This window comes from Somniosus microcephalus, chromosome 7 (assembly GCF_052327205.1).
Source record: "Somniosus microcephalus isolate GS21.2 chromosome 7, FLI_Smic_1.0, whole genome shotgun sequence".
In the NCBI taxonomy this organism is placed as follows: Eukaryota; Metazoa; Chordata; class Chondrichthyes; order Squaliformes; family Somniosidae; genus Somniosus; species Somniosus microcephalus.
This window is the reverse complement of record NC_140993.1, coordinates 267,060,188-267,082,885: the sequence shown is the minus strand read 5'-3', so window position 1 is coordinate 267,082,885 and position 22,698 is coordinate 267,060,188. Positions and strand designations below refer to the sequence as shown.

Here is a 22,698-nt window from a genome sequence, read left to right as displayed (position 1 = left end):
AGAGGGACCTGGGAGTTAATGTGCATAGGCCCCTGAAGGTGACTGGACATATTGAGTGGTTAACAAAGCATATGGGATCTTGGGCTTCATAAATAGAGGTATTGAGTACAAAAGTAGAGAAGTTATGCTGAACCTTTATAAAACGCTGATTAGGCCACAACTGGGGTATTGCGTCCAGTTCTGGTCACCACACTTTAGGAAGGATGTGAAGGCCCTTGAGAGGGTACAGAGATTTACCAGAATGGTTCTAGGGATGCAGGATCTTAGCTACAAGGACAGGTTGCAGAAGCTGGATTTGTTTTCATTAGAGTAAAGGAGGTTGAGGGGTGATTTGATAGAGGTGTACAAGATTATGACGGGTTTGGATAGGCTAAACGGGGAAAGGCTGTTCCATCTAGTTGATGGTACAAGGACTAGGGAACACAGATTTAAAGTTTTGGGCAAGAGATATGGGGGGGGGGGGAACGTGAGGAAAAACATTTTTACGCAGCGAGTGGCGACGACCTGGAATTCGCTGCCGACGGAAGTGGTGGCACTCAATGTTTTCAAGGGGAGACTGGATAGGCACTTGAGGGAAATAAACTTGCAGGATTACGGGGATAGAGCGGGGGAATGGGATTGACTGGATTTCTCTACATAGAGCCGGCATGGACTCGATGGGTCGAATGGCCTCCTTCTGTGCTGTTATGACTCTAGGGCAGCTATGCCCAAAGCTCTGGAATTCCCTCCCTAAACCTCTCCACCTCTTCTCCTTAAAACCTACATCTTTAACCAAGCTTTTGGGCACACATCCCAGTATCTTACGTGGCTTAATGTCAAATTTTGTTCGAGAACAATCCTGTGAAGCGCCATATAAATGCAAGTTGTTGTTGACTCTTCCGTACAGTAGGAATGTGCACTGTCGGAAGTACTGCTTATCAGATGAGATGTTAAACAAAGGCCCCGTCTACCCTCTCAGCTGGACATAAAAGATCCAATGACACTACTTCGAAGATGAATATTGAGTTCTCCCCGGTGTCCTGGTCAATATTTATCCCTCAATGAACACCTAAATCAGATTATCTGGTCGTTTATTTCATTGTTAAAACTTCATTTGCCACTTAGTTGCCCAGTCTGCAAATTTTCTAATGTCTTGTATTATGTTGCATTTTTCCTCAGTGATAGCTATACCCCCCAGTTTGGTATCATCTACAACTTGAGTTACTTGTTCCCAAGTCCAAATCATTGATGTAAATTATGACTAACAGTAGTCACAGCACTGATCCTTGTCAAACACTGCTTTCTACCTTCCTCCAATCTGAATAACTACCCTTTACCCCTACTCTCTGCTTTCTATTAGCCAATTTGCTATCCATTCAGCTATTTGTCCCCTGACTCAACATGCTCTAACCTTCATGAAGCGATTGTAACTCAGGGAAGGAAAATCACTAAACTTACCTATCCTATATTGCAATGCAGTCCCAACTCCCTCCCCTTGTGGGGGCAGCTATAGCTTGCCTATCTGTCTGCTCTGGGACCTTCAATCCTTCCGCTGAAGTCTGGGTCCTAATGTTTTTCAGGCTCGTGTGTCCGTAACCTCAATCACCAACTCCGTGTATTGGGGAGAATAGGGGAATGATGTTGGGGATACATTACTTGGGCATTAATGCAATCACTTCGGCATTAATGCAATCACTTCAAACTCAGGGACCCGGGTTCGAATCCGGCCTCGGGTGACTGTCTGTGTGGAGTTTGCACATTCTCCCCGTGTTTGCGTGGGTTTTCTCCGGGTGCTCCGGTTTCCTCCCACAGTCCAAAGATGTGCGGGTTAGGTTGATTGGCTATGATAAATTGACCCTTAGTGTTAGGGGGATTAAATATGTGGGGTTACGGGGATAGGGTGGGATATGTGTTGGTGTAGGGGTTACGGGGATCGGGTGGGATATGTGTCGGTGCAGGCTCGATGGGCTGAAATGGCCTCTATCTGCACTGTGGGGTTTCTGTGATTCTTGTGGGCCTCTGTAGAACAACAGGTCTGCCCACTCTCACTGCTGGGCTCCTGGAGCTGATGCTCAGCCTACTTTGGATGTTTCCTTGTCAAATGCCAGTGACTGCCAGAGTTGGAAGTTTCAGCTTAAAAGAAGAAAAAATGCATGCTTTAAGTGGCACAAAGCAACATCAAGACTAGAATAATAAATGGATGTAAATGAGGCCATTGAATACAAAAACAAGGAAGTCGTGCTGAACCTTCACAAATCACTGGTTAGGCATCAGGTGGAGTATTGTGTACAATTCTGGACACCACATTTGGAAAGAATGTCAAGGCCTTGGAGCGGGTACACAGGTTTACCAGGATGATACCAGGGATGAGGGACTGGAGATGCTGGGATTGCTCTCCTTGGAGCAGAGAAAGTTAAGGGGAGACCTAATAGAGCTGTTCAAAATTGAGGGGTTTTGAGAGAGCAAGTAGGGAGAAACTGTTTCCTCTGGCAAGTGGGTTGATAACCAGAGATCATAGATTTAAAATAATTGGCAAAAGAAGTAGAGGAGAAATCTCACGCAGAGGGTTGTTATGATCCGGAACGCACTACCTTAAAGGGTAGTGGAGTCGGATTCCATTGGAACTTTCAATAACCGCCAGCCTAAAGCACTTCACAGCCAATTTTGAAGTGTAGTCACTGTTGCGAGGGAAATATTTTAAATGATGTGCATGTTTTATCTCTGCATAAGATCATCACTTTTTCCCCCATGACAGAGGTCGATGCATTAGTGCCCAAGATCGTATCAGGAAAGAGTTTCAAAGCTCTGGTCCGTAATGCAGGAAAATAATAATGATTTAGGCTTTCTTCGCAACATTTTGTTTCTTCTAAAGGGTCGTTTCCACACGCAGACTTACATTTCCCATGAATTGAAACTTGTACCCTTACATCTGGCATAAATGGAACAGTGCGGTACAAAATTAACTTAGTACAGTAAAAAACAGAAACCACATAGGATGCCCACTGTGCTCCTTGTCAAACCATTACATTGGGCTAAAAGTAAGTCAAATTTATTACAGTAATTACACAGAAGCAAAAGAAATGCAGCAAGCTACTGATTGTAGAATTACTTAGAAAACAATAAAGATGGAGCCCGTCCATAGGAGCTTAAATATGTCCTCCTTGTGCGGTCCAATAATTGAACACATGTAGAGAAACCAGAATCTCCTGTCCACCACACAGGTCAATTATAGAAACAGTGTGAACTCTGACACTGAGCAACAGTTGAGACAGCCAATGTTTTTGGTGAAAATGTCCTATCACGTCACAGGTGTTAATGCCGAGACATTAACTATCTTTCTTGCAAAGAAGACACCTGTTGTATCAGATTAGAGGTAATGAGGCTGATTTGAATAAGTTATGCCCTGAATGTGCCATTTCACAGGGTACAATATCCCACAACATGGGGGGGGGGCGCATGGAGGAAGCTGGCACACGTTTTGAGAAAGAGGTTTGCCTCTGCACAAATGCCACCCATATCACTTATATAAAAAAGATTTTCAATACAGTAAGCCATGTAGCCCCACCTGCATGCCACATCTTAAATGCACAAGTGTCAATGTTTATTCAAATAAGTCATTATTTGCTTTATTTTTTTTCTAACAATCAGCAATACATGGTGACAGTATTTTAACGTGAAGTAGGTTAGCCTGCTGCAGGCACTGACTTTATTCGGTCCTTCTCTTCTGTAAAGTTCCAAACAGTGCTGCTTCTGCATACATTGCATTTATTGCTGTTCAGGCTGGTAACGTTCTCAAACAGATCACGTTATTTACAACACTATGCTCTCACACTTCTGTATCAGTAATATATGCCACTTAACACGAGTCACATTGTCATTTCCAAATGAAAACTAGCAATTGACTGATTATGATCCTCAAATTTATGCCTTCAAGCGCCAAACTCCATTGATAACGACAAGGCAGTAAAATATATAATTCTAAAAATGAGCTTTTTAAATGTAAAAGTAATTTAAAATGTATATAACAAGTAGGAATTAAATCAGTTTATTTGAGTTCTCAGCCTTTCAAATCCCAAACCACTGCTCAGAAGTGTCATGAATTCTCCAGAATATTTAAGTGGCTGAAGATCAAGACAGGTTCGCGAGCGTCGCCCTCGAAGCCTCCATCTGGTTAGCACACAGGTACTGGGTTCAAGTCAAATACTCCAGGGGATTTTTTTTGTTCACTTATAGAATACATCCAGCTCAAAAACATCAAAAATACAACCAAATGAAGCCAACCGCATACTACTCGGCTTCATAATCCAAACTGAATATTCAATTTATTTCAACAGCTAGTAACACTGCACCAGGCCGCAGCGTTTAGTTAAATTCGGAGGACTAGGCTGCCCGCTGTTGAAAAAAAATTCTTCGAGGAAACTAAAGAGCAGCAACTTGGTGTGTGACTGGTATGTTGGAAAAAGCAGATTTTGTTATATATTGTAATGCAAAAATGTTATGTTAGTTAAAAAATAGTTTGGAACCAAATTGATTCCTCACTTATCCAGGTGTAGACCAGCAAGGCTAGTCTAGTTTATTTAGCTCTTCGCATTTCCTATTACCAGCACCCAGTTGCTACTAAAAATCACAGCTCGTGGCAATTACAACAAAAACATGGAAGACGGGTAACTTTTATTACATTTTATCTTTGCTAATGTAAAGCAATGAAAACTAAACCGAGGAAAACACACATTTTCCACTTGGTGCTCTGCAGAATTTGGGAGCATTAAAAGAGGTGAAACTCAATGTATGTCATGATCTGGAGAAAGACTCGGGACACTGAACCCGCGGGGGGGAAAAAAAATTAAAATCGTAGAAACAATGGCAGCGCAATAAAGGGTTAAGTACACTCCCACACTTCAGTCTTTTGTTTTTTTTTAGTAAATGCCACTCAAATATACAGCTGTAGTGAGCAGTAAGTTGAAAAGTCCACCGCTTGTCCTAGTTGCCAACTTGAGGAGGGCCTTCGGGGATGAGTGAGGTAAAGAAGGTGGTGATGAATGACCATGCGGAAGCCATGAAACCAGGTGGCTCTGTCCCTGCTGTGCTTTCCGTGGTGTCGTCTCCACTGTCGCCGCTTTCACCGCTCTCACCGCTGTCTTCATCTAGACCTTCATCCATTAGACGCTCCTAGAAATACAAATTACAGCCCATTGCAATCAGTGCAGCGTTGCACGTACCTCAACACTGCTGACCCGCAACACTAGACAGCCTTGGGGTGCTCAGTGGAGCATCTGTGCACCCCTATCACCCCAGGAAGAACTGCTGTTACAAATGGGTTAACAGCACTAGCTTGTGGCAATTCACAGTATCTGGATATCCACCCACGCTTTAAAGCTTGTTTAATAGAAATAAACAAATGAGAGAGCATATTGCCAGCCATGGAAGTACCACGGAGAGTCGTCTTTTCCTACTTTAAATATAGGAGTGAACTCCGCATCCATTCTACAATTACTCAGTGCCTCTCTTCTTTACCTTGTAAACATAACTTTCTTTAAAAAAAAAGCAGCCTTGTTTAGACCCCATAAATTCTGTTGTTTTTCCACCTTTTCTATCAAACTCTTAAAGGCCGAGCCAGCTTCTCCTCTTCCCATCTCCCTGCCGTGGTGGTGGCATTTTTGATTGAGGCCCAAGCCCAGAATTTAGATATGTTTTGTAGAACGACTGCTGACGAAGTTTGGATTCTTAATACGTTTTTAAATCCTCCTCCTTGCGGGCAAGATCCCACCATTAAGAAGCACGTTGCACAAGCCCAAATTTACCCATAAAGCATTGCCGCTCATCGTTATGTGGTTAAAACGGTCTGAGGTGAACAAGTCAAGAGTCTAAATCACATGAAGGACACTTTTGTGGAACATGGCCCGACAAAGCTTATGGACCCATCCGCCCTGTCTGAGAGAATACTGTCTGTAGTCTTTGGCAAGTGTTGGTGTGGTTGTACACAAACCTGAACACACTACTGCGGGCAAGAGTTCATAGATCACCACCACCACCGTGCTCAGGCTCGCCAAAGCCTTTCCACCATCTACAAGGCACAAGTCAGGAGTGTGATGGAATACTCTCCACTTGCCTGGATGAGTGCAGCTCCAACAACACTCAAGAAGCTCGACACCATCCAGGACAAGGCACCCCATCCACCACCTTAAACATTCACTCCCTCCACCACTGGCGCACCGTGGCTGCAGTGTGTACCATCTACAAGATGCACTGCAGCAACTCGCCAAGGCTTCTTCAGCAGCACCTCCCAAACCCACAACCTCCACCACCTAGAAGGACAAGCGCAGCAGGCGCATGGGAACACCACCACCTCCAAGTCTCCCCAAGTCACACAGCATCCAGGATTGGAAATATATCGCCGATCCTTCATCGTCGCTGGGCCAAAATCCTGGAACTCCCTCCCTAACAGCACTGTGGGAGTACCTTCACCACACGGACTGCAGCGGTTCAAGGCAGCGGCTCACCGTCACCTTCTCGAGGGCAATAAATGCTGGCCTTGCCAGCGACGTCCACATCCCGTGAAATAAAACAGTGTACTCATGATACTTACAAACTAGCCCCCAGTTTGCACAGTTAAATAGATAGTAAAATGGCAAACTGTGTACATTGTAAAATACTAGAAATGTTTGGGACTCCATCAGATCACTGCACTGAGACACAGGACATAACATCTGGAGCGAGTTCAAACTCACCATTTCATGCACTTCGAGGGCATTGTCCTCCTGTCCTTCCTGGTTGAACTCCACTGGTTGATTTGCAGGCTGACGATTCGGTGCATCTTGCCTGAATGGGAACCAGCCAGCTTGATGCCTAGGATTTTTCAATGAACACAACTGGTATCAGTAGCCAAAGTCCACAGTTTACACTTTAAGCCACACTAAGATATAAACTTTTAAAAAGCAAATGAAGAATGGATATGGGAATTTCCTGCTACTGCAATAGTTAAAGTGACTTTTTTTTTTTTTTTAAATACAATTTGTTGCAGCTAACACTCGAATCTGTTAGAATGCTCTGACTGTTTAAGTTGTTCATGGCTGACCAACTTGATATGGGTACCTCAAATAGGAACTAAAATACTACGCTAATCCTTGCATAACAGCGTTGGAGTAGTGAAACAGTTCTGACACTCAAGTGTCTGGAGCAGTAGACAGCCTCTCCTTCCCCATCAGAAACACATTAAACGGCTCCAGCAAAGAACATTCAATTGATATCTGGATCGGAGCACCAGTTCTCAACCAGGCAAGTGAGGAAGCACTTTATAGTAACTGGCCCATTTTGAGGGAAAAGGGGGCGGTTTACATTAAGTATGAAGACCAAAAAGGAAGCTTACATTGCTATTTTCAAAAAAATATTATTGATGTGACTGAAACTGCAGAATACTGGGCTTAAATTTTTGCTATTAAGTCTGTAGCATTCACAATTAGAATTTGTCCCAATGCTCTTCCTCTCTCACTGTTATTACCCACGCTCCTCCCATAAGGGGAAGTCAGCAGTGCTCTTAATGCATTCCAAAATGCGACAGCAGAGTGTGCATACAGTGGGACAAGCTAGATTCATTTGCTTTTACTGTAGAGAGAGTTCCAAAGAGTGTGCATACAGTGGGACAAGCTAGATTCATTTGCTTTTACTGTAGAGAGTTCCAAAGACCATCCTTTATTGAGACATAAAACCCAGATGCTCCAATGGATTCAAAGTTGCTTTCACAACTCGGCCACAACACTATAACGCACCAAGTACTTTGGTGTGCTGGCTGCTCAACTTTGTAAGGCAATATCAAAACCATTGCTGTAGAAGGTACACCAGGAATAAGGATATGCCCAATTCATTCCACAAGTGAACAAAGCTTCCACTGATTCACACAGGAGTTTAAAAGATCCTCCTCACTCATTGAATAATACTGGTACTTTTTGCTACCCAGTTATGCATCAAAACAAAGCTGGAGCCTTTTAAAATAGTTAGATGTTACCTACCAGAGGTATGGACTTCAACCTTTGGGTGTAGTTCAGCTTCCACACACCAAAAGGACAGGATTCAAAAGTTTGGAGGGGGGGGGGGGGGGGTGGAGGGAAGAGGGGACAACAACGGAACACTGAAATTTACCACATTTACTGTTTTTACCATATTGGAAGTATACATTAGTTCTTTTAAAGAGGCAACAGCATAGAAACCGATAAAAGTGAGATTTTAAACACGTGCAAATAAGAAGCTCCAAGTGAAGGAAGACTTGAAAAGAAAAAGGCAAACCAAGGGCAGGTAGGGTAATAATTTGGGAGCTGGGGGCTGAACAGCATGCAAAGAATGAAGACCTATTGTACAGTCACTCCTTAAACACTCACTCCCTCCACCACTGACGCACCCTGGCTGCAGTGTGCACCACCTACAAGATGCACTGCAGGAACTTGCCAAGGCTTCTTCGACAGCACCTCCCAAACCCACCTCTACCACCTAGAAGGACAAGGGCAGCAGGCGCATGGGAACACCCACCGCCTCCAAGTTCCCCATCAAGTCTCACACCATCCTGACTTGGAAATATATCGCTGTTCCTTCATCGTCGCTGGGTCAAAATCCTGGAACTCCCTCCCTAACAGCACTGTGGGAGCACCTTCACCACACGGACTGCAGCGGTTCAAGAAGTGGCTCACCACCACCTTCTCAGGAGCAATTAGGGATGGGCAATAAACGCTGGCCTTGTCAGCGACGCCCACATCCCGTGAATGAATAAAAAAAGTTGTCACTAGGATTTCAGTGAAGTATAATTGTGGAATATCCACACAGAGCTTCTTGTTCCAATTCCTTGAAGCCGCCTGGTGGGAACATTTATAGCAGGCAGTTCAACATTCTTCCTAATTTGTTTAACCTCAATGCGACAAATTAATTGCTTCAAAACAATACAAAGCCCAAGTAGAAATCTTATGAATTAGTGTTGAAGCACTAGAGTTCATTGGCTTCGATTGTGAAATAAAGATAGTAGGACTTTAGGAATAGATACAAATTATTCCATATTGCTGGATTGTGGAGAGAAACCGACTGTATCTTGGCCCATGATATATTAAAATGAGTTTCAATTTTCTCCAGCGGAGCATGATTGGATAAAGTAGGAGAGCAAACTTGTAGGCAGCTTCACAATGTCACTGGGCTCATGTGTCTCACTGCAGTCAACATAGATTCGGTACATGGGCAGCCAGCCACACACAGCCTGGTTTCCCAAAATAACATACAAAAAACTCGGAGCATCAAACCGTTAAAATTCAATGAGCGCTTTTCAAAAGTGTTGGACATTGTCGCATTCATCAGAACTGCTTTGGTGCCAAAAAGAATTTATCACGAGTCATTACAATAACAATCATAAAAAGTGACCAGAAGGGGAAGCTTCAAGATGAAAAAAATTATTTCATTAAAAGGCCTCAGGAAAAGACTTCATTCACGTCACAAAAAGTTACAGATTGAGTTGTGAAATTTAGCCAAGTGGGATCACAGGAAACTAAGCAGTTCACAAAGATGCATCAGTGAAGGAGGATCAAAGGAGTAGAAAGTGTATGTCCTGATAATAAACAAACCATTCCATTGCATGCCTATCTATCAAGAAATACAAGGGCTCAAGACTAAAAGAGCTGTAACAATCTGTATCTGAATGGCCAAAGGTGATACTGAAACTGCCTCCTTTGCTTCTGGCCAAGACCAGACATTTAACATTGCGCTATCAGCCATTTTCATTCGTGGTGCACACAGGCTTTGCAATCACCTAGGAACAGCTTCAAACTACGCCACTGTACAGCATTATAATTGGTGAGGCTAGCAACAATGTGAAAATTCCAGAGGATCAGCATAGTCTGATAGCAGGCTATCTATCCCCATTGTACAAGGCACAGCTGCGGCTGACTGAACACAAGTGGTACAGCAAAGATTATGAAACAGAAGATGAATGAGCTCACCCTTGCTCCTTTTGTGACGGGAACAGGGGGAGGCCACTCAGCCCCTCAAGTCCGTTTAGTCATTCAATTAGATCCTGGCTGATCTGAACAACTCCATTTACCCACCTGTGCTCCATATCCCTGGATACCCTTACTCAAATAAAATGTATCCATCACATTCTCGAAAATTTGAATTTGCCCCCAGCATCCAGTGCTTTTTGGGGGGGGGGGGGGGGGGGGTGGGGAAGAGAGTTTTCCAGATTTTTACTACCCTTTGCGTGGGAGGGTCGGCGAGGAGGAGGAGGATTGGGGATACTGCTCGTAAGGAGGCAGCGGTGAGAGCCTCAATCGTTTTTTAAAAAAACACCCTTTACCCCTCTGTCCTTGCAAACTACCGCCCCCAACTCCAATTCCTCTCCAAAGTCCTCGAATGTGTTGTCTCTCCCGTAACTCCATTTGAGTAGCTTCAATCAGGTTTCCTCCCCTCCTGCAGCCCTAACTAAACAATATTCTCTGACTGTGGGGCATTATCACACCTCATCCTCCTGGACCTTTCTGCAGCCTTTGACATGGTCGACCACACCATTCTCCTCCAATGCCTCTCCTCTCTTGTTCTGCTCAGCAGAGCTTGCTTGGTTCCACTTGTAATTATTCGATCATAGCCAGAGGTTCGCTACCATTGGCTTCTCTTCCCACATCAGCACCATCACTTCAGAAGTCTCTCAAAGATCAATCCTTGGTCCCTTCCTCTATATGCTGCTCCTTGACAACATCATCAGAAAACACTGGGTCAAACAGAGGCTGATAACACTGAGCGCCACCTCTTCAACAGCCTGTGGCATAGTGGCAGCACGGTGGCATAGTGGTTAGCACTGTTACCTCACAGCGCCAGGGACCCGGGTTCAAATCCGGCCTCGGGTGACTGTCTGTGTGGAGTTTGCACATTCTCCCCGTGTTTGCGTGGGTTTCCTCCGGGTGCTCCTGTTTCCTCCCACAGTCCAAAGATGTGCGGGTTAGGTTGATTGGCCATGATAAAAATTGGCCCTTAGTGTTAGGGGGGATTAAATATGTGGGGTTACGGGGATAGGGCTTGGGTGGGATGGCTGTCGGTGTAGGGACCGGGTGCTAGGGTTTGGATGATCAGCCATGATCTCATTGAATGGCGGAGCAGGCTCGAAGGGCCGAATGGCCTACTCCTGCTCATATCTTCTATGTTTCTGTGCTGTCAGACTAATGAGCTGATATCCAGTCTTGGACGAGCTGCCATTTCCTCCAGCTGAATACTGGGAAGACTGAAGCCACCGTCTTTAGCCGTCACCACAAACTCTGACCCCTTGCCACCGACCCCACCTCCCTCCCTGGCTACGGTCTCACATTGAACCAGTTTGTTCACAACCTCGGCTCCTGTCAAATCATAAAGATCACCTACTTACAATGTGCAAAGATCGCTCACCTCTGCCCGTACCTCAGCTGAAATCCTAATCATTGCCCTCCTCACCTCTGGACTCAACTATTGCAACCCTTTCCTGGCTCGCCTCCCATCCGTCATCCAAAACCCTGCTTGCCCAGATCGAATCCTGCACCTACCTGCCTGCTCATTACTGCTGATCTCAGTGACCTACATTGGTAGCCTAGCCCAACTCCTGGTCCCCCAGTGTTTCAAATTCTCATCTTCGGATCTGAATTCTCTCATGTCCTCACCCTCCCCATCTGTAAGCTTGCCCAGCCCTACCACCGCCCTCCCCCGAACGCTCTATTCCTCAGACTCTGGCCTCTTGTGCAACCCCCCACCACCCCCCTTGGCCCCATCATTTCCCTCTCCTCCTTTAACTCCCTCCTTAAAACCCACTTCTTTGGCGACCTCTCCTACTACAGGAAACTCTTTATTATCCGGCACCGACGGGACCGGCGTGCTGCCGGTTTATCAAAAAGTCCGGATTACAGAGAGGTATAGTTAAAAGGTACGAGAGCTCCGTACACAGCAACAAATCCAGGCTTCCCTGTTGCTTAGCAACAGGTGCAGGAACCCCGGCCACAGACCAAGCGTCCCTGTTGCTTAGCAACAAGCGCAGGAACCCCGATTACACAGCCAAGAATCAAGAAACGGCCACTAATGTGAAGAAAAACTTAACTGAACCTACTCCTGAATTTTGCCGGTTAACCGAGATTTCCGGTTGTTTGGGTGCCGGTAAATCGAGAGTTTCCTGTATCTCCTTTGTCAGCTTTGTGTCTATTTTTTCCTAATCAACTAAGTCACTGAAGTCCTTCAGGGAAGGGAACCTGCCACCTCTGCCTGGTCCAGCCTACACGTGACTCCAATCCCAAACTACAGGGTTGACTCTTCATGCCCCATGACAACTAAGGATGAGCAAAAAATGCTGCCTTGCTGGTGTTGCCCACATCTCAAGAGCAAGTAAAAATAAATTCAATGTTCATGCTCAAAAAAACAAATTACTTGCACATACATAATGCCTGATTACATCCTCAGAATATCTCAAAGCGCTTCATAAACCAAATTACTTACTTTTGAAGTGCAGGCACTGTTAGGCAGGCACACTTATTGCCGAACAGGTTGCACACCTCAACAACAACAACTTGTATTTATATAGCGCTTTTAATGTAGTAAAACATCCCAAGGCGCTGCACAGGAGTATTTTGAGACAAAAAATTTGACATCGATCCACATAAGGATACATTAGGGTAGGTGACCAAAAGCTTGGTCAAAGAGGTAGGTTTTAAGGAATGTCTTAAAGGAGGAGAGAGAAAGAGATAGAGAGGTTTAGGCAGGGAATTCCAGAGCTTAGGGCCCAGGCAACAGAAGGCACGACCACCAAAGGTTGAGCGATTATAATCAGGGATGCTCAAGAGGGCAGAATTAGAGGAGCGCAGATATCTCCGGGGGGGGGGGGGGGGTGGGGGCGGTTGTGGGGCTGGTGGAGATTACAGAGATAGGGAGGGTGCGAGGCCATGGAGGGATTTGAAAACAAGGATGAGAATTTTGAAATGGAGGCATTGCTTAACCGGGGGCCAATGTAGGTCAGCGAGCACAGGGGTGATGGGCGAATGGAACTTGGTGCGAGTTAGGACATGGGCAGCTGAGTTTCGGATGACCTCAAGTTTACGTAGGGTGGAATGTGGGAGGCCAGCCAGGAGTGCGTTGGAATAGTCAAGTCTAGAGGTAACAAAGGCATGGATGAGAGTTTCAGCGGGGGATAAGAACATAAGAAATAGGAGCAGGAGTAGGCCAATTGGCCCCTCGAGCTTGCTCCGCCATTCAATAAGATCATGGCTGATCTGATCCTAACCGCCAATCTACTATCACAGAACCATCTCCTGAATCTAACAGAATTAGACACACGAAATAGGAGCAGGATCAGGCTACACGGCCCCTGGGCCCGCTCCGCTACCCACAGGGCCATGACCGATCCGAACCTAGACTCATGTCCAAATTCCTGCCTGTTCCCCATAACCCTTTACTTCTAGGAAACTGTCTATTTCGGAGTTGAGACAAGAGCGGAGACAAGCGATGTTACGGAGGTGGAAGTAGGTGGAAGTAGGCGGTCTTAGTTATGCTGCGGATATGTGGTCGGAAGCTCATTTCAGGGTCAGATATGAACCAAGGTTGCGAACAGTGTGGTTCAGCCTCAGACAGATGTTAGGGAGAGGGATGGAGTCAGTGACTAGGGAACGGAGTTTGTGGCGGGGACTGAAAACAATGGCTTCGGTCTTCCCAATATTTAACTGAAGAAAATTTTGGCTCATCCAGAACTGGATGTCGGACAAGCAGTCTGACAATTTAGACACCGTGGAGGGGTCGAGAGAAGAGGTAGTGAGGTAGAGCTGGGTGTCGTCAGCGTACATGTGGAAACTGACGCTGTGTTTTCGGATGATGTCACCAGGAGGCAACATGTAGATGAGAAATAGGAGGAGGCCAAGGATAGATCCTTGGGGGACACCAGAGGTAACGATGCGGGAGCGGGAAGAGAAGCCATTGTAGGTGATTCTCTGGTTACGATTAGGTAGATAAGAATGGAACCAGGCGAGTGCAGTCCCACGGTGGACGACGGTGGAGAGGCGTTGGAGAAGGAGGGAGTGGTCAACCATGTCAAAGGCAGCAGACAAGTCAAGAAGGACGAGGAGGGATAGCTTACCTTTGTCACAGTCACAAAGGATGTCATTTATGACTGAGAGCCGTTTCGGTACTGTGGCAAGGGCGGAAACCTAATTGGATGGATTCAAACATGGTATTGCGGGAAAGATGGGCACGGTTTGGGACACAACAACACATTCACGGACTTAAGAGGACAGGGAAGTTGGAGATGGGGTGCTGGTTTGCAAGGACGGAGGGACCAAGGGTTTTTTTTTTTTTTTTTTTTTGGAGGAGGGGTGATGACAGCAGATTTGAGGGAGAGGGGGACAGTACCTGAGGAGAGAGAACCATTAACAATATCAGCTAACATGGGAGCCAGAAAAGGAAGTTGGGTGGTCAGCCGTTTGGTGGGAATAGGGTTGAGGGAGCAGGAAGTGGGTCTCATGAACAAGATGAGCGCGGAGAGATCATGAGGGGAGATTGGAGAGAAACTGGAGAAAGATGTGAGTTCAGGGCTAGAGCAGGGGGGGAACCATAGAGGAAGTTTGGCCCAGTGGGCTAGGGGAAAGAAGGGAAGTGGCAGAGGCAGCTGAATGGATGGTCTCAATCTTTGAGACAAAGAAGTCCATGAGCTCCTTACACTTGTTGTCAGAGGTGAGGGTGGAGGAGACGGGAGAGGGGTTTAAGAAGACGGTTAGCAGTAGAGAATAGGAGCCGGGGTTTATCTTAGCTTTCCAGAATGATTCTGGAATAGTGAGCAATTTTGGCAAATGAGAGCAGGGCCCGATAATGCTTTATGTGGTCCAGCCAGAACTGGCGGTGAATGGCTAAACCAGTTGTCCGCCATATCCGTTCGAGTCTGCGTCCCTTGGACTTAAGGGAGCGAAGATGAGAGCAAAGTCAATAGATCAGATGCTCAAAGTACCTAATTGAAGCAGCAGAGACACTGAAACAGTGTGCCAGCAACCTAGTAGAGGACACGTCAACTGGAGAGATGAATGAGACAACAGAACAGTTGAACTCGAGCTGTGATCAATAATCTTGAATGCAAAAATATAATGCATTTGAGTGCAAAAGTCAATGAATGTGCGCAGTTAAAAAAAAAAGCAACAATCTTTACAAAAACTGGCAAACTATAAAAAAAAGATGCATAGTGAACATGAATTAATATGCAAACAACCAATAAAAGTGCTATTCTTTTCACTTGAAAAAGGAACAAACTGCTGCCAAAAGAAAGAGAACTGAGGTACACTGCCAGAACAAGGCAAGAGCTAGTATCCAATCCGTTCATGACAGACAGTGGGTTGCTGGCAGAATTTTAGCACTAGTATTAGACCAGACATATAGTTTTATGAACTCCTTCTATAACACACTTCAGTTATTTCAGTACTTATTGCATGACTGAACAGCAAGAGCTGATTTTTAAAGACAAAACATTTTTTTATAAATGTTCACGGTGACGTTCGTGGTCCAGTTTTCTTGGAGGAGCAATTGTGTTTTGAGAATATCACTGGGTGTGTGATCACCGATACAAAACAGCTGCTAAACATTTCTAGCCCGGTCTGCACGCTGCATCCAGGTTTAATTGAAAAAATGGGGGATTTTTTCAGGCACAGATTTGAATTCAATTGCAAATTTAAAACAAAAAGAAAAAAGATTTGTACTATTACTTACAAGTAAACCAGCAAAATAGCTCCCATCACCATCACAAAACGGCTGAAAGATGAATAGAAGTACACAATACTCAGCAGGATGCCCGCTCGGGAGACTGTGTACATCCAGTCTAGCCAATCACGATTCAAGTCCTCTTCGTTTAACACTGGGCCCCCCTGTGCATTCATCTGAATATTCTGGTTCATGGGTCTGTTCTCTGGGACAGCTGCAGCAATGGGGGCGGCAGGGGCCTCGTCCGGGTGATTAGGCTCAGGGTTTACAGGTTCCGAGGCTGCCGGACCGGAGGGCTGTGAGTTGGCTGATCCTGAAAGCCTGGCTGCGGCTTGACTAGAAGAGGTGGGGGGAAAAGAAACAAGTTGTGAAGCTTTGCGCTCATCCAGGGGACAGAAACTAGGCCAGAGAATGGGGAAAGAAGAATTCTTCACCTTTTGGCAGCATTTAGCACTCGCAGCTCAAATATACTACTGACCAAATGGAAATCAAAACACCTTTTACTCTACCCAAACTCAGAAGACCCCAGCACAGTATTTGTTCCCAGCCCAGTGAAAATCTGTTTTAAATTAGCAGCAACTTTGTATTGTGGAGCCATTCCCTCTAGCTATTTCAGATTTGTAAATCCCCTCAGCCAGCTCTCACAATAAGGTTATCAGTGGCTACCATTTAATGTTGAAGTGTTGAAATTATTCTTTGGGGACCGGGTGGTCAGTGGATTAGCACACTGTTATTTTGAACCCAACGTGTTAGATAAAGCATCCAGCAACTGCAAGCATTGTGTGTGAATCATACCTCCTACATTCATATAGAAACATAGAAGATAGAAGCAGGAGTAGGCCATTCGGCCCCTCGCCTGTTCTGCCATTCAATGAGATCATGGCTGATCATCCAAATTCAGTACCCTGTCCCTGCTTTCTCCCCATATCCCTTTAGCCTTAAGAAATTAATCTAACTCCTTCTTGAATATATTTAATGAATTGGCCTCAACTGCCTTGTGTGGTAAAGAATTCCACAGGTTCACCACTCTGGGTGAAGAAATTCCTCCTCATCTCAGTCCTAAATGGCTTACCCCTTATCCTTAGACTGTGACCCCTGGTTCTGGACTCCCCCGCCATCGGGAACATCCTTCCTGCATCTAGTCCTGTTAGAATGTTAATAAGTTTCAATGAGATCCCCTCTCATTCTTCTAAACTCTAGCGAATATAAGCCTAATCGACCCAATCTTTCCTTATACGTCATTCCTGCCATCCCAGCTATCAGTCTGGTTCATTCCTGCATCGCAGGTATCAGTCTGGTGAATCTTCGCTGCACTCTCTCCATGGCAAGAACATCCTTCCTCAGATAAGGTGACCAAAACTGCACACAATACTCAAGGTGTGGTCTCACCAAGGCCCTGTACAACTGCAGCAAGACATCCTTGTTCCTGTACTCGATACATCCTGTACACTAATTCCAGGCCAGTCTAAAGTGCTGCCCCCCAGTAGGCAAGACAGTACCTGTTATTGTGCTAAGTATTGTAGCAAAAAGGGCTCAGATTTGATTCCCAGCCTATGCTGTTAGCTGAGATAAGCCAAGTAGAGTTACAGTGCTACACAAATGGCCAGAGGCAGGGGGGGGGGGGGGGGGGGGAGAAATGGGAAAAGGTCAGCTGGGGTCCTGCTGCTGGTTGCTATCCAGTGACCTCTGGTGCAAAGTGCTTATGTTTGGACGTCAGGTGAGAACAGGATTGGAGTCAGGTGTAATACCCTCCACAATTGAACAGCTGACACTAGGGTCACAACAAAGCATGGCCACTTGGAAAAAGTACTGGAGGATCGCCAGTGTCCTTGGAACCGTACCCCATTAGCCTTAAGAGTGGGAGGTGGGGGGAAAAGAAAACCAACAACAAAAGTGTAAATAGAGTGACACTATTAACATGATGTGCTTGAACTACCAGAAACCTAAATCACCTGAGCAGTTCTGAAGGAAGCAGAGATGCAAATGGTGGCCTCCACAAGGGTAAAAGGAGAGGCATTGGAAAGCGGCAAAATATTTCATACATCTTGCACTGTGCATGACTTCTCTACTTGCAGATCTTACTTCCCATAGTCATGATTTTTGGTTAGGTTTTTCTGTCAACACTTACTATTGTAAATTGCTATGTCAATACTTCCTGTTCAATTTTGCTCTGTCAATCGTCATGGCGTAACTGCAGGCTATGGCCAGCAGGTGGCTCCATGGAGCCAGTCTCTCTCTCTCTCTCTCAACTCCGCTGCCATTGTGTCGATAGAAGATCGTGGGCAACACCATGGGTGGTTTTGCTAGTACGTATATAGTCTTTGGGGGAAATCCAGCATAAAACAATCATTTTCATCACCAAAACCATGTTCAGTGGTTCATCTTCCTGTGAAAGGTTTAGGGTGCACTCACCTATAGTTGACTCTCATGCTACAGAATTTTTTTTTTTTTTTTTTAATAAATAAAAGGATCTTGGGTCATTAACTAGATTTTTTTCCCCACATTTTAAAAAAGTGAATTTAATTACCCCCGCAGAAATGTTTCCACTTTTCACGCCAACCATCTTTAACGCTCCTCTAACACTAGTTACTAGTTTAGTGCCAGATTGTGTTGTCGGCTCATACCTACTAAAACTGGTTGAAAATATCGGCAATCTAATGTCACATACAGCCCCTTCGGTCTACACACAGAGTAGCAGGGCTGCTGATGCTGTATCATTAAGTATATTCGAGGCTGAGAGAGAGAGAGAGAGAGAGATTTTTTTTGGACTCCAGGGGAATCAAGGGATACGGGGATCGGGCGGGAAAATAGAGTCGAGGTCGAAGATCAGCCATGATCTGACTGAATGGCAAAGCAGGCTCAAGGGGCCGAATGGCCGAGCCCCGCTCCTATTTCTTATGTTCTTATTTTATTGGCTGGATCCACACTTGGACCTCAAGGAGGTCAAATCACAGCTTGGCCCACTGCACACTAGCCAAAATTTCAACGGAAAAAGTTACAGTGCAGAATACAATTTCACATCAATTTCATGCAGAACAGCCTCCAGCAAAAGCAGCTCCGGTATTACCCAGTGGTGAAAGAAAGTGCTCTTATAACTGGATTTCTCCATAATACAGCAACACTCAGAACATCGCTTACTGTATTATTAGTACTGAGAGGGAGGAGGTACCAGCGGTTTTAGCGGGCTTAAAAGTGGATAAATCCCCAGGCCCTGACAGGATGTATCCCAGGCTGCTGTGTGAGGCAAGGGAGGAGATTGCAGGGACACACATTTTCAGAACCTCTCTGGCCACAGGGGAGGTGCCAGAGGACTGGAGAACAGCTAATGTAGTACCATTGTTCAAGAAGGGTAGTAGGGATAAACCAGGGAATTACAGGCCAGCGAGCCTAACATCAGTGGTAGGGAAATTATTGGAAAAAATTCTGAGGGACAGAATTAGTCTCCACTTGGAGAGGCAGGGATTAATCAGGGATAGTCAGCATGTCTGACCAATTTGATTGAATTTTTCAAGGGGGTGACTAGGTGTGTGGATGAGGGTAGTGCAGTTGATGTAGTCTACAGGGACTTCAGTAAGGCTTTTGACAAAGTCCCACATGGGAGACTGGTCAAGAAGGTAAGAGCCCATGGGATCCAGGGCAATTTGGCACATTGGATCCAAAATTGGCTTAGTGGCAGGAGGCAGAGGGTGATGGTCGAAGGTTGTTTTTGTGACTGGAAGCCTGTGTCCAGTGGTGTACCGCAGGGATCAGTACTGGGTCCTTTGCTGTTTGTAGTGTACATTAATGATTTAGTGTCGGACCCCAGCTATTCACAATATATATTAATGATCTAGACGAGGGAACTAGATGTAATATCTCCAAGTTTGCAGATGGGTGGGCGTGTGTGCTGTGAGGAGGATGCAGAGAGACTCCAGTATGATTTGGACAGGTTGGGTGATTGAGCAGATGCATGGCAGATGCAGTATAATGTGGATAAATGCGAGGTTATCCACTTTTGGTGGCAAAAACAGGAAGGCAGATTATCTGAACGGCAATAGATTGGGAAAAGGGGAAGTGCAACGAGACCTGGGTGTCCTTGTGCACCAGTCGCTGAAGGTAAGCATGCAGGTGCAGCAGGCGGTTAAGGCGGCAAATGGTATGTTGGCCTTCATAGCGAGAGGATTCGAGTACAGGAACAAGGATGTCTTGCTACAGTTGTACAGGGCCTTGGTGAGACCACACCTTGAGTATTGTGTGCAGATTTGGTCGCCTTATCTGAGGAAGGATGTTCTTGCCATGGAGGGAGCGCAGCGAAGATTCACCAGACTGATACCTGGGATGGCAGGAATGACGTATGAGGAGAGATTGGGTCGGTTAAGCTTATATTCGCTAGAGTTTAGAAGAATGAGAGTGGATCTAACAGGACTAGACAGACTAGTTGCAGGAAGGATGTTCCCGATGGTGGGGGAGTCCAGAACCAGGGGTCACAGGCTAAAGATAAGGGGTAAGCCATTTAGGACTGAGATGAGGAGGAATTTCTTCACCCAGAGAGTGGTGAACCTGTGGAATTCTCTACCACAGAAGGCAGTTGAGGCCAACTTATTAAATATATTCAAGAAGGAGTTAGATATATTTCTTAAGGCTAAAGGGATCAAGGGATATGGGGAGAAGGCAGGGACAGGGTACTGAATTTGGATGATCAGCCATGATCTCATTAAATGGCGGAACAGGCTCGAGGGGCCGAATGGCCTACTCCTGCTCCTATCTTCTATGTTTCTATGTTTTCTATATGAATGTAGGAGGTACGATCAGTAAGTTTGCAGAGGACACGAAAATTGGTGGAGTAGTAAATAGCGAGGAGGGAAGTCTCAGGCTACAGGGCGATATAGACGGGATGGTTAGATGGGCAGGACAGTGGTAAATGGAATTTAACCCTGAACAGTGAGAGGTGATGCATTTTGGGAGGACTAACCAGGCAAGGGAATACACAATGAATGGTAGGACCCTAGGAAGGACAGAGGATCAGAGGGACCTTGGTGTGCATGTACATAGATCTCTGAAGGCAGCAGGACAGGTAGATAAGGTGATTAAAAAGGCATATGGGATACTTACATTCTATGCCTCGGCTAATGAAGGCAAGAGCAGGGAGGTTATGATGGAGCTGTACAAAACGCTAGTTAAGCCACAGCTGGAGTACTGTGTGCAGTTCTGGTCGCCACACTATAGGAAGGATATGATTGCATTGGAGAGGGTGCAGGGGAGATTCACCAGGATGTTACCTGGGCTGGAGCGCTTCAGCTATGAAGAGAGACTGGACAGGCTGGGGTTGTTTTCCTTGGAGCAGAGAAGGCTGAGGGGGGACCTGATTGAGGTGTACAAAATTATGAGGGGCATAGATAGGGTAGATAGAAAGGAACTTTTCCCCTTAGTAGAGGGGTCAATAACCAGGGGGCATAGTTTCAAGGTAAGGGACAGGAGGTTTAGAGGGGATTTGAGGAAAAACTTTTTCACCCAGAGGGTGGTTGGAATCTGGAACTCACTGCCTGAAAGGGTGGTAGAGGCAGGAACCCTCAACATTCAAGAAGCATTTAGATGAGCACTTGAAACGCCATAGCATACAAGGCTACGGACCAAGTGCTGGAAAATGGGATTAGAATAGACGGGGCTTGATGGCCGGCGCGGACACGATGGGCCGAAGGGCCTCTTTCTGTGCTGTATAACTCTGACTATTTCAGGTTTACTTTTCTTCCTTTACCTGCAGCACAGTACAAGTGCGGTAAGGAAGAAGGTGGTGACAATAGTGTAAACCGTCCCATGTCTTCATTAACACATAACTGCTATATTACATTTACAAAGTATTTAGAATGGCTTACCTACATGAACAGGATAAAAAAAAAATTACACTAAACTGATTTTAAAATGCAAATCAGAGCTGATCAGGAACGAAGGCTTCCCTAGGAGAACCTTTTAAGTCCTGTTTTTTTGTGAGGATTAGAAAGCAGTTTAATTTATGCTAAAAGAAAAAAAGTGAAACAAAAATTAGCTAACCAAATTGAACTGCATATACTAACTATGAACTTTAAAGTAAAACTGCCTTCGCTGCGGAACTCAGAACAGTGACTGCTAGGTAAAGTTGCAGGTTTATGAAGTATGGTGAATATAATGCCACCGCATCAGTCCTGTAAACGGGATCAGAGGTCTAAAATGCAGCAACCTGTTTTATTGCTTTCCTCCTACCCAAGAACTGTGCTTGCACAAAGTAAAAATAGGAGCTGGGAAATGACAGGTAAATTCCCGATGGTCGGGGAGTCCAGAACCAGGGGTCACAGTCTAAGGAGAAGGGGTAAGCCATTTAGGACTGAGATGAGGAGGAATTTCTTCACCCAGAGAGTGGTGAACCTGTGGAATTCTCTGCCACAGAAGGCAGTAGAGGCCAATTCATTAAATATATTCAAGAAGGAGTTAGATATATTTCTTAAGGCTAAAGGGATCAAGGGATATGGGGAGAAAGCAGGGACAGGGTACTGAATGTGGATGATCAGCCATGATCGCATTGAATGGCAGAGCAGGCTCGAGGGGCCGAATGGCTCCTATCTTCTGTGTTTCTGAGTGTGTGGTGCAATATCATTTTCCTGGCTATATTAAACTAATTCTTTTCTATACATCATTCAGAATGGAGTAATACAGTTTCTCGGGTCGGAGTAACAGAATACTTACCACTGCATGTAGTACTGGCGGGCATACATCTGCTGCCACCATAGGACATGCTGTGGATTGTACATGGAATACACTGGAAAGCCACCTGGAATCCCCGGCTGCATAGGAACCTGGCCAACTCCATGTCTAAAAGGAAACAGACACCACAGTTTAGCGGAGGAGGGGGGAAAAAAAGACCAAAAACACGCTTTACAATCAATACTGCCTCCTAAAACTGAGCAAGTCAGAGATCTAAATAGGGCTGGATACCAGTGGCATTCTGCCACTCCGATACAGAGTGGTTGCATTATCGACCGCACACTGGACAACCTCACTTCAGAT

General features: G+C 45.5%; 1 protein-coding gene across 2 annotated transcripts in view; it reads right to left on the bottom strand.

Annotated features, from left to right (window-relative positions):
* Window positions 1-3,579: 3,579 nt before the first annotated feature.
* The window catches only part of herpud2 (HERPUD family member 2), a 58,120-nt gene continuing 39,001 nt past the window's right edge, over window positions 3,580-22,698 (bottom strand). The window contains exons 5-8 of one of the 2 annotated variants that reach the window (XM_085993730.1): window positions 22,378-22,503; window positions 15,691-16,017; window positions 6,708-6,825; window positions 3,580-5,148 (exon numbers count right to left, since the gene is read on the bottom strand). In XM_085993730.1, the coding sequence (XP_085849856.1) occupies window positions 4,960-5,148; window positions 6,708-6,825; window positions 15,691-16,017; window positions 22,378-22,503 (760 nt within the window). In that variant the 3' untranslated portion in view covers window positions 3,580-4,959. The remainder of the gene's footprint in view (window positions 5,149-6,707; window positions 6,826-15,690; window positions 16,018-22,377; window positions 22,504-22,698) is intronic. The other variant, XM_085993731.1, reaches the window with a different exon arrangement.